Below are 14,186 nucleotides of genomic sequence, written 5' to 3'. Positions count from 1 at the left end.
GCTGAACAAAGCCTAAGCACCCTCAGCCATAGGGGAGTTTAAGGAACAGTGGTGACCCAGAACTGCAGAGGGTTTTGAAAGGCTTCCAGGGGTGGGGGGGTAGGGTTGGGTCTAGAACAGTGGTCAGAATCTAACTAGCTACTGACACCCTCATGCACTTTCAGTGTAGCCACGGAATTTATTTTTTTAAGTTTATTTATTCATTTAATCTAAAGTAATCTCTAGGGCACCTGGGTAGCTCAGTGGGTTAAGTGTCTGCCTTCAGCTCAGGTCATGATCCCAGGGTCCAGGGATGGAAGGAACCCTGCATCAGGCTCCCTGCTTAGGAGGGAGTCTGCTTCTCCCTCTCCCTCTCTCAAATAAATAAATAAAATCTTAAAAAAAAAAAAAAAAAAGGAATCTCTATGCCCAACGTAGAGTTGGAACTCAGACCCAGAGACCAAGAGTTACATGCTCTTCTGACTAAGCCAGCTGGGTGCCCTGCCACTGAGTTTTAGATTAAAGAAGTAGAAAATAACATACTTCTGGCCAATGAGAAGCAACCAGTAATGAAGATAAAAAAGTCCAGGTCGGCCAGATCATGCTTGATCCTGTAGACTGATGCCTTTTTTTTTTCTTTTTTGCTTTTTTTTTTTAGACTGATGCTTCTTAAGCTTGACTGCGTTTGAATTTTCTGCAAGCCTTGTTAAAATGCAGATTGTGATTCTGTAGATCTGGGATGGAGCCTGAGGTTCTTCTTTTCTAACAAGCTCCCAGGTGATGGCCATGTTGCTGATCAAGGGACCACACTTGGAGTAATATGGCTATAGAAGATGGTTCTATGGTGCTTGGGTTGTATTTTATAGGCCATGGGGAACCATGAAAAACTTTTTTGTTTTGGCTTGATTTGGGTGTTTAATCCAAGTAATTCCAGTGCATGGTCACAGAAGGATTTACAATGCAAAGATAGCTAACCTGCTCTATTCTTTCCCACCTCTAGCCCCACTCCCAGAGGCAACAACATTCAGCTTTTTTTTTTTTTTTTCTGGTGCTTATACACATAACGCCACATACGCTTATACAGTACTACTATTTCTTAATTTTAAATATTGTCTACCAACTTCCTAATATAATCAATATGATTTATCTCACTTATACTCTGTATTTCCCCTCCTCCATTCACCCTATATATTTCTATCACTATTTTTAGTTCATCTAACGGTTACCTTTGTAACCTTAAGTAAAATATTTTTCCTTAGTATCTGTTGGTCCACGGAAGGGTTTTAAATCAGAGGTTAAAAAAACAGATTTGCCTTTTTGAAAAATTACTCTGAATTTTGCAAGGGGAAAGGATTGGAGGGGTACAAACCTGGAGTCGAGGAAACTGATTGGAAATCAAGAAACTGAAATGGCCTGGACAAGGGGGCTGGTTGTGAGGTTGCAGAAGAGTTAGACAGGAGGGCACTTGGGTGGCTCAGTAGCTGAGTGTCTGCCTGTGGCTCAGGTCCTGATACCAGGGTCCAGGGATTGAGTCCCTCATCAGGCCTCCCACAGGGAGCCTGTTTCTCCCTCTGCCTATGTCTCTGCCTCTCTCTGTGTATCTCTCATGAATAAATAAAATCCAAAAAAAAGACCAGAATGGATAACTCTTTTTTTTTTTTTTTAAAGATGTTATTTACTTATTCATGAGAGATACAGAGGCAGAGACACAGGCGGAGGGAGAAGCAGGCTCCATGCAGGGAGCCTGACGTGGGACTCGGTCCTGGGTCTCCAGGATCATGCCCTGGGCGGAAGGCAGCACTAAACTGCTGAGCCATCTGGGCTGCCCAGAATGGAGAACTCTTAAGGAGGTAAGATTGACAAGACTTGGTAACTGGTTATGTTGATTTATTTATAGTGGCATTTATGAATGCTTGTTTAAAAAAGCAAGGATTTCAATAATATTATGGAGAGTCTACTAATTGCTAGCCAGTGTGTGTGGTACAGAGAATACAGGGGGGAGCAAACAGACCTGGACTTGTTGCTGGAGAAGAGGATTCAAGGGTGACTCTCAGCTGTTTAGCCTGATGCCATTCAAAAAGGAAGGGAACCCAGGAAGAGGTCTAGAAATGGGAAGAGATGATCACAGCAGGGGTTACATTGAGATGGAGGACCCTGTGAAGATGTCCAGCAGGCAGTCAGACCCAGGTCAGCCTAGAACTCAGGAGAAATGTTAGGACTGCAGACATGAGCATAAGAATCTTGGTGGTAATAGAGGTCAGGAGAGTGCATAAGATCTTCCCTGAAGAGTGAGAAGCAAAGATCAGAAAGGAGCCCTGAGAGATATCTTTTTTAAATGCTAATAAGATGTGTTGGGTTTTCTTCTATTCTCTAATACATACTTATTAGGAAAAATCATCCAGTACTTGGACTTCTAAGATAAGTACTGTTAGGGACACCTGGGTGGCTCAGTGTTTGAGTGTCTGTCTTGGGTTCAGGGAGAGATCCCAGGTACAGGGATTGAGTCCCACATTGGGCTCCCTGAGGAGCCTGCTTTTCCCTCTGCCTGTGTCTCTGCCTCTCTCTGTGTGTCTCTCATGAATAAATAAAATTAAAAAAAAAAAAAAGGATAAGTACTGTTAACATTTTGGACGATACCATCCCACCGCTTAGGAAGCAGGTGGAATATGGAGAACTCAAAAACTCTAACTGGTCTTCTGGTTTCCTCCATTTTCTTTTAAAACATTCTCCATAAAACAGCACATTTCTCTTAAATAGGACTCTATCACTTCTCTGCTTAAAACTTTCACGGCTAGCTACTCACTTCAAGTAAGCATCACCATCATCTAGAAACGTGTTAGAAATGCAGTCTTCTGCTCTGCCCCAGACTATTGAATCGAAAACTCAGAACGGGGCCCAGCGATTTGTGTTTTAAGACGCCCTCAGAAAAAAAAAAAAAAAAAAAAAAAAAGACGTCCTCAGAGTGATTCTGATGCAAGGTGAAGTTTAAGACCCACTGTGTTCAGCTAAGTGCTTTGTATATATTATGTCATCAAAGCTTCACAACAACGCTATTATTCTTGTCAGTATAGGGCAGGGGTTAGGGGTGGAATCTGGAGATGTGATACCGATGTTTGAGTTCTAGCTCCCCCAGCTTTGTGCCCTGGGGCCTCATTACTAATATCTACCTCAAGGAGCTGTTGTGGAACGAAAAGAGCTGATGTCGGCCAAGTGCTTGGAACGGTGACTGCACGGCGTAAGCATCCTATCCTGTAAGCGCACCCCATCTCACAGACCGGGGAATCCGGGCTGAGCCCAAGGTGAAGAGACCTGCCCCAGGTCTAGGCTAGAGGTGGCAGCGGGGTTTAATTCCCCTCGGCCTCCGAAGACACCCCTGCGCAGGCCAGGGGCGCGGCGGCGGCGCCCAGGCCCGAAGGCCCTCTGACCCTGGCATCGAGCGGGCTAGTCAAGGCGCTGGGGCTCCGACTGCGGCCGGGCTTGCCCCCCGCGGCGCTGGGGCCCCGCTGCCCCCCGCTGTCCCCCCGCAGCCGCCCCACCGCCCGTTGCGAAGCCGCCGGGGAAGCCAGCGCTCGGGGTCCCGCCGCCGCCGCCCCGCCCCGCCCTAAGCGCCGCCTGCCGCCCTCTCACCCCGCGGCGGCGGCGGAAGCGGGGAGGCGGGGCGGGCCGGGCCGGCCGGGGCGGGGCGGGGCGGCGAGCGGCATGGAGGAGGCGGAGGCCGCGGCGCGCCGGGCGGAGCAGTGCGGGCCCGAGAGGGGCCGGAGCGGGGCCCGGGCGCCCTGAGCCGTGAGTGGTTTGCGGCGGGAGTCCCCGGGGGGTGGCGCGGCCGGGGCGGGGCTCCCGAGCCCTCGGGCGGCGGGGAGCGGGGCCGGGTGGGAGAGGGTGAGGGCTCCCGGGGCTGGGGACTGGGGGCCGGGGCTGGGGGCGGGGGTGCCCCGGCGCACCCCGGACTAGGAGGGCCGGGGCTGGGGGTTGGGGGCCCGGCTAGCGGGTGTCTGTGCCCTGGCGCACCCCGGGACTAGGAGGACCGGGGCTGGAGGATTGGGGGCCGGGGCTGGGGGGGGTCTGCGCCCTGGCGCACCCCGGGACTAAGAGGGCCGGGGCTGGAGGATTGGGGGCCGGGGCGGGGGTGGGGCTGTGCCCCTGGCGCACCCCAGGACTAGGGGGGCCGGGGCTTGGTCCTTTTAGGGGCTGCTGAACCTGAGAGCTGATTACTTGGCCTCTGCGCTGGGGCCCCGGGAGGCTCCGCTGCTCCCCCGCCCCAGGGGAGTCTCCAGGCGGGCTGACCCCGCCGAGGCTTCCTTTCCAGAGCAGTTGGGCCACTTTTCCCGGGTCACACAGCCTGAATGATGGCAGGGAGGAGTTGCAGGGGGTCCTCCCTGGGCTCCCCAGAAGGCATCAGGCTTTGGGAGGAACACCTGACTCCCTGTGACCCTCTCTCTGGTCCTCTCAGATTCCTGAAGGCATGGGTTGGCCAGGACAGTGGTGACTCCCCAACCCGGCATGGACGACTGGAAGCCCAGCTCCCTCATCAAGCCCTTTGGGGCTCGGAAGAAGCGGAGCTGGTATCTTACCTGGAAGTACAAACTGACCAACCAGCGGGCTTTGCGCAGGCTTTGTCAGGTAGAGAGATGTCCTGGCCCCTGCCCTGGGCTCCCTCGCAGCTTTACCCCAGACTCTGGGCACCAGGACCTACTTTGGCTGCTCCCAACCCTGGAAACAGGCAGCAGGTTCCTAGACGGGACATTCTTTGTGTCATATCCCTACGAGGTGGTGGTTTGGGCCCAGAGTTCTGGAATCAGAACCCAAGTACAACCCTCTAGGCTTCTGACGGAAACCTGAAGTCTAGTCAGGAAGGCTTTGCTCAGGGGCCCATATCTGCCAGGCGGGCAGAGCTAAGACCCAGGTCTTCTGATCCCCAGCTTGGTTCTCTGGGACTGGCTCCCCCTCTGGGAACTAATTGTGGAGGGGACCAAGGAAATCAGGGCCTCAAATGGAAGCATCCAGGAGCTCTGGGTAGGGAGGGCCCTGATGAAGAGAGAGGGGTCAGGGGTGGTCCCCTGGAGGAGGTGGTCTTGAAACTGGACCCTGGTTGGGGGAGAAGTGGGCGGACAGAGGGAGGAGAGAAAGGTCCCAGGCTCTGCCTGTGTCCCCCTGCAGCCAGGGCCCTCCTTTCAGGAAGTCCCTCAGTGATCTGGAGGGGACACCCCTCTTCAGTCATCCCTACCCCTCCCCTCAGACAGGGGCAGTGCTTTTCCTACTGGTGACTGTCATTGTCAACATCAAGTTGATCCTGGACACGCGGCGAGCAATCAGCGAAGCCAATGGAGACCCGGAGCCAGAGCAAGACTATGGTGGGGCCAGGCTGAGGATGGGATTGGCTGGTGGGGTGAAGGATGGGGGTGGGGTCCCCTAGGATCTCACCACTGCAATGGTAGGCACACTCCAGTGGATGATACTGTGCTGGAGAGACTGTCGCCACAACCTGTTGCACCCTGACAGATGAGGCCCTGGGCCGATTAGAGCCCTCACGGCGCAGAGGCAGTGGTCCCCGACGCGTTCTGGATGTGGAGGTGTACTCAAGCCGCAGCAAAGTATATGTGGCAGTGGATGGCACTACGGTGAGTGGGCCAGTGTCTGGGGTAGAGTCACTGTATTCTACTCAGGGTGTGGTCCCCTGGTTCTGGGCTCCACTGCCTGCGTGAGTAACTGCATCTCTGCCACTTTTGAGCTAGGTGGTTCTGGAGGCCTCAGTTCCTTATCTGTAGGCTGGAACTAATGATTTCTACTTGTTGGGATTAAATGAAAAGTATGTGAAATGTGTTACAGGTAGTGGGATATTATCAAAAGGGATCATTAGTAGTAGTAGTAGGCAGACAATTCATTGATTTCTTTATTTCATAACTACTTTTTGGTCTCTTCCTTGGCCTCAGCCTTGTCTTGGGCACTGGGGACCTAGGGGTAATCAGACCTGGTTCTCATTTGAGGGTTTTGATTGATGTATTATGGTATCTCCAACATGAGGAATTCACATTCTAGGGCTCTAAGTGCCTGAAAGCCATGGAGAGGAGGGTTGTAGAAAGATCTGATCTCTCTTGATGGGCAAGTTAAGGAGGTTTTCCGGAAGAGGTGGCATTCAGGCTGGGTCAGAAAAGAACAGTTCACAGAATCATAGGCAGGAGGGGAGGTTTCATGCAGCTCGTTTGTTGAGTTCCCATAAGACAGAGAAACCTCAAATGCCAGAGTGAAGAGGTGGACTTTGTCTCCGCCTCCCGGTAGGTGCTGGAGGACGAGGCTCGGGAACAGGGCCGTGGCATCCATGTCATCGTTCTCAACCAGGCTACGGTGAGGTTTTGGGGGCGGGGGGGAGCAGTTGGCTACAGGGCTGAAGATGAGCCCTCCTTGCTGTTGACACTAACTCACAAGAGGTATGTCCCCTGCCAGGGCCATGTGATGGCAAAGCGTGTATTTGACACATACTCACCTCATGAGGATGAGGCCATGGTGCTGTTCCTCAACATGGTGGCGCCTGGCCGAGTGCTTATCTGCACTGTCAAGGTCAGTGACTGTTCCTTGGTTCCTTTCTCTATACCCCCAACTCCAACCTTGCTCACGACTCTGGGCTCTCTACCCCTAATAAAACATAGTGGGAAGAGCCTCTCGAGAAAGGTAATACAGGTTCCAATCTTAGCCTTGTCATTTTTATTCAGCAAATAGTTACTGAGCCCCTACTGTGTGCCAGGCACTGCTCTGGGTGCTGGAGATAGGATAGGAAGCAACCTTTATGGAGCTTCCATTCCACAGGGCAAGATCAACAACAAAAAAAACCCGGTACATGTATGATGTCAGGAGACGATAACTTAATGAAGACAATAAAGCAAAAGAGACAGAGTAGTGGGTGATGCATTTTAGAAGGGGAAGGTCTCTGTAAGGAAGTGACATGTGAGCAGAAAGCTGGACGACGTGAGGAGAGGGCCAGGCGAATATCTGGAGGAAGGTGTTCTAGATCAGAAGAATGGTGAGGGTGTGCTCGGAGGTAGGACAGTGCTGGCATGCTCGAGGAACTGCAAGGGTGCCAGTGGAGCCGGAGCAAATTCAGGGAGGGGAGGGGAGTAGGGGGGAAGAGGGTGGAGGGGCGCAGATTGTGTGGGATCCTGGTAAGGATTTACTAGCCCAGTGACCTTGGATGATTCTCAGAATCTCTCTAAGCCTTTGGTTTTCTTATCCGTGGCAGGATAGTAACCTCAGAGGGTTGTCATGATCGTTTAATGAGCTAATTTAAAATCAAAGGTTTCGCATGGTGCCTGACAGCGAATGTTCCATGAAGCCAGGTCTCCCAGAACCATGCTAGTCAGGCTGACTACCTTCTCTGGTCTCCCAGGACGAGGGCTCCTTCCACCTCAAGGACACAGCCAAGGCTCTGCTGAGGAGCCTGGGCAGCCAGGCCGGCCCTGCCCTTGGCTGGAGGGACACTTGGGCCTTTGTGGGACGCAAAGGAGGTACCAGCACCACAGACCATCCACCCTATGGGATGAGGGGCCCAGGAGGAGCAGAACCCCAAGAGCTGGGGTGGGGTTGGGAGCAAATAGGAGCCCAAAGTGATGGGCTGGCTGAAAGTGGGCAGAGAGGAGAAGCAGCTTTAAAACTGGAGCCTGGGTCCCCATTGTGCCTCATTCCTGTCCCTGCTAGGTCCTGTCCTTGGGGAGAAACATTCTAAGTCACCTGCCCTCTCCTCCTGGGGGGACCCGGTCCTGCTGAAGACAGATGTGCCGCTGAGCTCAGCAGAAGGTGGGGTTGGGGGGCTGGTGCCGGGCTCCAGTGCCTGGGCTGGAGGTGGGCATTTGGGTCCTATTTATGAAACTTTATTTTCTTCACTGGGTGCCTGGGGCTCTGTAAACCACACTAGCCTTGTGGCCCCTCATGCCTCCTCCTGTTGACCCCTCCCTTCCCTCAGAGGCCGAGTGCCACTGGGCAGACACAGAGCTGAACCGTCGCCGCCGGCGCTTCTGCAGCAAAGTCGAGGGCTACGGGAGTGTGTGCAGCTGCAAGGACCCCACACCCATCGAGTTCAGCCCTGACCCAGTGAGTGAGGCCTTAGACAGTGAGGCTCGGACTCCTTCTCAGCTTGGCAAGGAGCCCTTGGAAAGGGCCAGGTTGGGTTTCTGGACCCCAGGCCAAGAGGGAACCAGGACCCGAGGATTTGTGGTGACCTCTGAAAGGGGGGACAGGGCCGACCATGTGAACAAAGGCTCGTAATTGGAGTTGGGTTAAGTGTGTGGAAGGGCCCCAACAGAGAAACCCTCTGCTGCTTCCCTCTCTACCCTGGAATTGCCTTCTCCCCAAAGAACTCTTCCCTGGGTGGGGGTCCCAGTTTGAAGAAGGAGGGAGGCAAGAGCTAAAAGCTGTTTCTCCCTCAGCTCCCAGACAACAATGTCCTCAATGTGCCTGTGGCTGTCATTGCAGGGAACCGGCCCAATTACTTGTATAGGTGAGCCTGGGAGGGGGTTGGTCCAGCCCTGGGTGGTGCTTAGCCCAGGGTGAAGCTCCTTGGGCTCATCCACCCGTAGGTGGAACTCTTGAGGTGGGGGCAACAGGTTCTAGGCCCATTCACGCATGTGGGAGTACATGGGGAACATGGGCCCACCGATAAGCACAGGCGGGCGCTGAGTTGGGGGGACAGAGTACCTAACCCATCCCTGGGCTCCCCAGGATGCTGCGCTCTCTGCTCTCAGCCCAGGGGGTGTCCCCCCAGATGATAACAGTTTTCATTGATGGCTACTACGAGGTGAGTGGGGCTCGAGGGCTATGGGAAGGGCAGGGCCCAGGGCCGTGGAGACGGAGCAGCGATGATCACGAGACCAACAGCCCAGGCAAAGGCTGTGAAATGTGAATGGCTCGGCATGGCGGAGCTGTGGGGCGGCAGGGGGAAGTGCTTCACAGGGTGACCATAGCCGTGCCCCCAGGAGCCAATGGATGTGGTGGCACTGTTTGGTCTGAGGGGCATCCAGCACACTCCCATCAGCATCAAGAACGCCCGTGTGTCTCAGGTATGGCCAGGCGAGGACGGAAGGGGCAAACACTTGACCCCGCCGTCCACCCTGCAGCTCATGCACCCCATTTCCACTCCCTACCCAGCACTACAAAGCCAGCCTCACTGCCACTTTCAACCTGTTTCCGGTGAGTAGTCCAAAGCCCTTGGACCTAGGGAAGGGAAACGTGGGTATAAAGCCTGGTCTTACTATATAGCAAGCTCTTCCCCTGTCTGGGCCTCAGCTTCCTAATCTGGAAAATGGGGGGATTGCTGCCTGAGAAGTGAGATGGGGGTGGAGGAGGCACAGAATGGGAAAGGGCCCCTGGGGTCATGCTGTCCCCCTGCCCCCTGCAGGAAGCCAGGTTTGCCGTGGTCCTGGAAGAGGACTTGGACATTGCTGTGGATTTTTTCAGGTGAGGGGAGTACCCCTCCATAAGTGGCTCTCCATGCAGCTCCTACCTGCTGCTTCGGGCCTCTTTCCTTACTGGCTCTCCAGGGAGGCAGGCAGGGGGTGTCTGAGAGAGCTTTGTGGGGGAAGTCAGCTCAAAAGTCGGGGGAAAGCCTGAGCAAAAGTAGGATGGCAGGTGTTGGGGTTGGAGTAGAGAGTAGAAAGGATGGGTAGAGACAGTGGGGATTTAGGGGGAGGGACAAGCAGGCATGACTCCTGAGTCCCATCTCCAGCTCTTCCAGCATCACTATGTGACTGGGTTTGTCCTTGCCCTTCCCTGAACCCTTGGACCCTGCCTCTCTCAGTTTCCTGAGCCAATCCATCCACCTGCTGGAGGAGGATGACAGCCTGTACTGTATCTCTGCCTGGAATGACCAGGTAAGCCAAGGGGCCAGGGGTCACCTGGGGGAGTGGTACAAGCACTGAGCTAAGCCATCCCCCACCCCACCCCCCGTGCCTGCCCCCCCGCCACCAGGGATACGAACACACGGCTGAGGACCCAGCACTGCTGTACCGTGTGGAGACCATGCCTGGGCTGGGCTGGGTGCTCAGGAAGTCCTTGTACAAGGAGGAGCTTGAGCCCAAGTGGCCCACACCAGAAAAGGTGCCCTGGCAGGGGAGGATGGGCGGGCTGGAGTCCCCCATTGGCTGCAAACCCCTTCACCTTCATTACTTTCCGTGCCCCCCAGCTCTGGGACTGGGACATGTGGATGCGGATGCCTGAACAACGCCGAGGCCGAGAGTGCATCATCCCCGATGTTTCCCGATCCTACCACTTCGGCATCGTTGGCCTCAACATGAATGGCTACTTCCACGTGAGTGGGAAGCAGGATGTTGTGGAGGCGGGCACCGTGTGGTGGATGGAGCGAGAGCACGGGCTCCAGAGCAGCCCGGGAGGACGTGTCTTATCTTCTTTTGCCTCAGTTTCTTTATTTTTAAAAATGAGGATAAAAATACTGCCTATCTCATAAGGTTTTGAGACTCTGAGGTTTAAATGAGTTACTATATGTAAAATGCTTTGAACTGCAAGCATTATATAAGGGTTAGCTGGTATTATTTTTATTATTACTATTCTTAGCACCAGACTGTGGGTGTGGGGAGGGTATTTCTGCCACCCGGCACTTACACAGCCCTGCCCTCTCCTGTCCTTGCAAATGTGGGGGCCCACGCCTCCGCCTGGCATGAACAGGGACATCCTCGGTCCCACCATGCCTTCCCCAGCTGTGCCTAAAGGGCCAGTCCCCAGTTACAGCAAGAGTGTGCCTTGAGACAGCCCAGCCTGAAGGAACAGATGAACAAAACCTCGAAACCTCCTAGAAGCCAAAAGGACCCTGAAGCCCTGAAAGCTGGCTTACACAAGACCCCAGTCACCTCCCACAGAGGGGCAGGCACTTCCCTGAGGTCCCTGTTGGTACCTCAGTCACAGCACTCGCTTCCCCCGCAGCACAGCCTGTCATTTTGCACACCAGGCCTGGTAGGGCCCGTTCCTGCCTTCTGTGGCTCTACAACAGCAGACCCAAGGACAGCCCCTGGGAACAGGAACTAGCTTGGGGGTCAGTAGCTTGAGCTGCCGTGTGGGCATGAGCTCTCTAGCGATGGTGGAGCCCAAATTAAAGCTAGTAAGAGCCTGCCAAGGATGCTACGAAGAAGAGGATGGGGAAGACGGGGGCAGGGGCCGGGAGCAGTGAGAGGGACTTCTGTGGGTCCAGGACTTCATCTGTGGGGCTTGTGGTGGGTCAGCGGGGGGTACGGGCCCCACCTGGAAGGCCTGATGTTCACCCTCACACCTGCTCCAGGAGGCCTACTTCAAGAAGCACAAGTTCAACACGGTTCCAGGTGTCCAGCTCAGGAACGTGGACAGGTGGGGGCTGGGGACAGGGCAGAGGAGCCTTGATGACCAATCCCCAGTATTCCCTGCCAACCTTGGGGCCTGTTTCTTACCCCGGCCCTCCTGCCCCCGAATTCCCACGTGATCCTTCACCTCGCCCCTGGAACCTGAAGGCTCGCCCCTTCTCCTGACCCATCTTCCCTTCTCCTTCAGTCTGAAGAAGGAAGCTTATGAAGTGGAAATTCACAGGCTGCTCAGGTATGGCCTCTGGCAGTCGGGATGTATAGCAGGGAGTGAGGAGGCGAAAACCGGGGGTCTTGGTGCTGTGACCCACTGCAAAATGAAAATCAGGGCATCTTGTTCAAAAATTAAGAATTTCAGAACAGCGATAGCACAGCATTAAAGTAAGCGCAGAAGACAGCCCAGATGGCTCAGTGGTTTGGCGCCTGCCTTCGGCCCAGGGCATGATCCTGGAGTCCCAGGATCAAGTCCCATGCCAGGCTCCCTGCAAGGAGCCTGCTTCTCCCTCTGCCTGTGTCTCTCCTCTCTCTCTCTCTCTCTCTCTCTCTCTCTCTCTTTCTATGTCTCTCATGAATAAATAAATAAAACATTTAAAAAAAAAAAGTAAGCGCAGGGCCTGGTTTACCAGACCCGTGAGGCAGGCTCCATCCTGGCCTTTCTACCCCCTCCCCCCTGCTGCAGTGAGGCTGAGGTTCTGGACCACAGCAGGAACCCTTGTGAAGACTCGTTCCTGCCAGACACAGAGGGCCACACCTATGTGGCCTTCATCCGAATGGAGAAGGATGATGACTTCACCACCTGGACCCAGCTTGCCAAGGTGCCCCACTAACACTCCCACCAGATACAGGGAGCCTTTGTTCTGGAATCTTCTACCTTAGAACCTCCTCTTCAGACTTTGGGAACCCCTCTTCCAGCCTCTTTGTTCAATACCATATTCTAGAAGATGCTACATCTTGCAGATTGAGGAGACTGCAGAGGAGGGGTGGGGGCTGGACCAAGGGTCCTCAGTTGCACCCCCTCCTGCCCCCGCGGCTCTCTGATCCCTGCCTCTCCCCCCACCCACTTCTTCCAGTGCCTCCGTATCTGGGACCTGGATGTGCGTGGCAACCACCGGGGCCTGTGGAGGTTGTTTCGAAAGAAGAATCACTTCCTGGTGGTGGGCGTCCCAGCCTCCCCCTACTCGTGAGTGACTCTTTTCTGCCCCGGGAAGTGGGAGACTAGTGGGATTATCTCTTCCCTATACATTGTCAAATTATCTTCCCAGGGTGAAGAAGCCACCATCAATCACCCCAATTTTCCTGGAGCCACCTCCAAAGGAAGAGGGAGTCCCAGGAGCCGCAGAACAGACATGAGACCTCCTTCAGGACCCTGCAGGGCTGGGTACTGTGTACCCCCAGGCAGGCTAGCCCTTCACCCCATCCTGTAGGATTTTGTAGACACTGGGCGGGGTTGGCGCTGGCTTGTTTTTAACATGAGACTTAATTACTAACCCAAAGGGGAAGCTTCCCCTGCTCCAACGCCCCTATACCTGAGTTGGAGGTCTATTTATTTACTTCCCTGTTGGGAAGGGGCAGGATAGTACCTGGGAATCATTGGGGTCCCTGGGCAGCTGATCCTGCCCTTTGCACACACCCTCCTCCCAGGCCTGGCTCAGAATCTAACCTATTTATTGACTGTCCTGAGGGCCTTGGGAACAGGCTGAAGCCTATAGGGCCTTGACTCCTTTCTTGGCTGGGGTGCTGCCCTGAGGGTGGGGCTGGCTCTTACTCAGGAACCTGCTGTGCCCAACCCATGGACAGGCCCGCTGGGGCCCACCTGCTGATGCAGACTCACTCAGAGACCCTCAGACATGGAACCAGGCCTCTTCTCAGCCTCCCCTTTGTCCAGGTTTCCAAAGCTGGATAAGGTGGTCATTGATTAAAAAAGGAGAAAACCTCCAGGGATGTGTTTTATGATTGGGGGGGGGGGGGTTATGTGAGTGTGAGAGAGAGAGAAAAATCGGTAAGTAGGAGAGAGAATGGTTATGATGGATAGTGAGATTTCCTTACTGTCCTCCACAGGATTTAGCTTCCATTTGGGGCCATTTGGCCACCAGGGGATGCCCAAGTCTCAAACTCCAGGATTTTTCCCTAGCTCCACCTTAGGACATGAACTTGACCCTAGCTTCACCCTACTTGAGGCTGAACTTAGAGCAGCTACCTCAAACCCCTTCCCCATGGGGCTGTTCACTTGCCTAGCTTGTCTGGGCAGGTACCTGTCCCCAGAGATGGAGCAAGAGAGCAAAAAGGAATCCTCGGGGGTGAGGGAGGCAATGGGAGAGCAAGGGAGACTAGTGGGGATATAAAGGAAGTGGGTAAACCAGAACCAAACCAGTATAATTCAGGAGGCTAGGACTGGGCTGCAGATGGGAGTTGTAAGAGGAAGGATCTGTGGCCCTTAGGGTACTTGGTATACGGATTCCATGTCTAGGCATTTTTCTGGAGAAAACCATCATTTTCGTCAGATTCTCACCCAGCCCAGTGACCCAAAGAGATTAGGAAGATCTAACTAAGTCATAGAAGCACCAGGAAATGAATGGGATTGTCTACAGGTAGTGGGTGAGAAAGCCTAAGGCAGGGGGCAGGAGGATGTTTAAGGGATCTATACAGGACTTAGGATCAGAGGTGAGTATGGGACACACCTCTTGAGAAGGGGTCAGCCTGCAGTCCTTTCAAGGTGAGCCTGGTGAGCTCCTTATGTAGAGCCCTGGCCAGGGAGGCAGGAATGGCCTAGAACTCCTGCCCTTTCACCAGCTCTACTCCACCCTCCCCCACTGGCGCCTGGAGCCCAGCTCCACAGTGACACAGGTGGTGTGCTGCTGGGACTGTTTCTTGCCACCCTGA

At 54.3% G+C, this 14,186-nt stretch overlaps 1 protein-coding gene across 1 annotated transcript; it reads left to right on the top strand.

Annotated features, from left to right (window-relative positions):
* Positions 1-3,658: 3,658 nt before the first annotated feature.
* Positions 3,659-13,243, top strand: POMGNT1 (protein O-linked mannose N-acetylglucosaminyltransferase 1 (beta 1,2-)). The gene is made up of 22 exons (XM_041738926.1): positions 3,659-3,762; positions 4,430-4,599; positions 5,216-5,330; positions 5,479-5,597; positions 6,256-6,321; positions 6,421-6,534; positions 7,358-7,475; positions 7,666-7,764; positions 7,931-8,058; positions 8,394-8,464; positions 8,686-8,761; positions 8,940-9,023; positions 9,112-9,153; positions 9,362-9,420; positions 9,761-9,833; positions 9,931-10,059; positions 10,145-10,270; positions 11,252-11,316; positions 11,497-11,541; positions 11,986-12,121; positions 12,377-12,486; positions 12,569-13,243. Exons 2-22 carry the CDS (start codon positions 4,480-4,482, stop codon positions 12,654-12,656), a joined length of 1,983 nt encoding a protein of 660 aa, XP_041594860.1. The 5' UTR covers positions 3,659-3,762; positions 4,430-4,479; the 3' UTR covers positions 12,657-13,243.
* Positions 13,244-14,186: the final 943 nt, after the last annotated feature.

This window comes from Vulpes lagopus, chromosome 23 (assembly GCF_018345385.1).
Source record: "Vulpes lagopus strain Blue_001 chromosome 23, ASM1834538v1, whole genome shotgun sequence".
NCBI classification, from domain to species: domain Eukaryota; kingdom Metazoa; phylum Chordata; class Mammalia; order Carnivora; family Canidae; genus Vulpes; species Vulpes lagopus.
Note: the sequence above shows the minus strand (reverse complement) of the source record. Positions and strands in the feature narration are given on the sequence as shown.

Coding starts and splice junctions, on each gene's coding strand:
- POMGNT1 (XM_041738926.1), top strand. CDS start 4,480: ATGGACGACTGGAAGCCCAGCTCCCTCATCAAGCCCTTTGGGGCTCGG. Junction 8,059..8,393: donor TCGAGTTCAGCCCTGACCCA/GTGAGTGAGGCC, acceptor TTTCTCCCTCAG/CTCCCAGACAACAATGTCCT. Junction 9,834..9,930: donor TCTCTGCCTGGAATGACCAG/GTAAGCCAAGGG, acceptor CCCCGCCACCAG/GGATACGAACACACGGCTGA.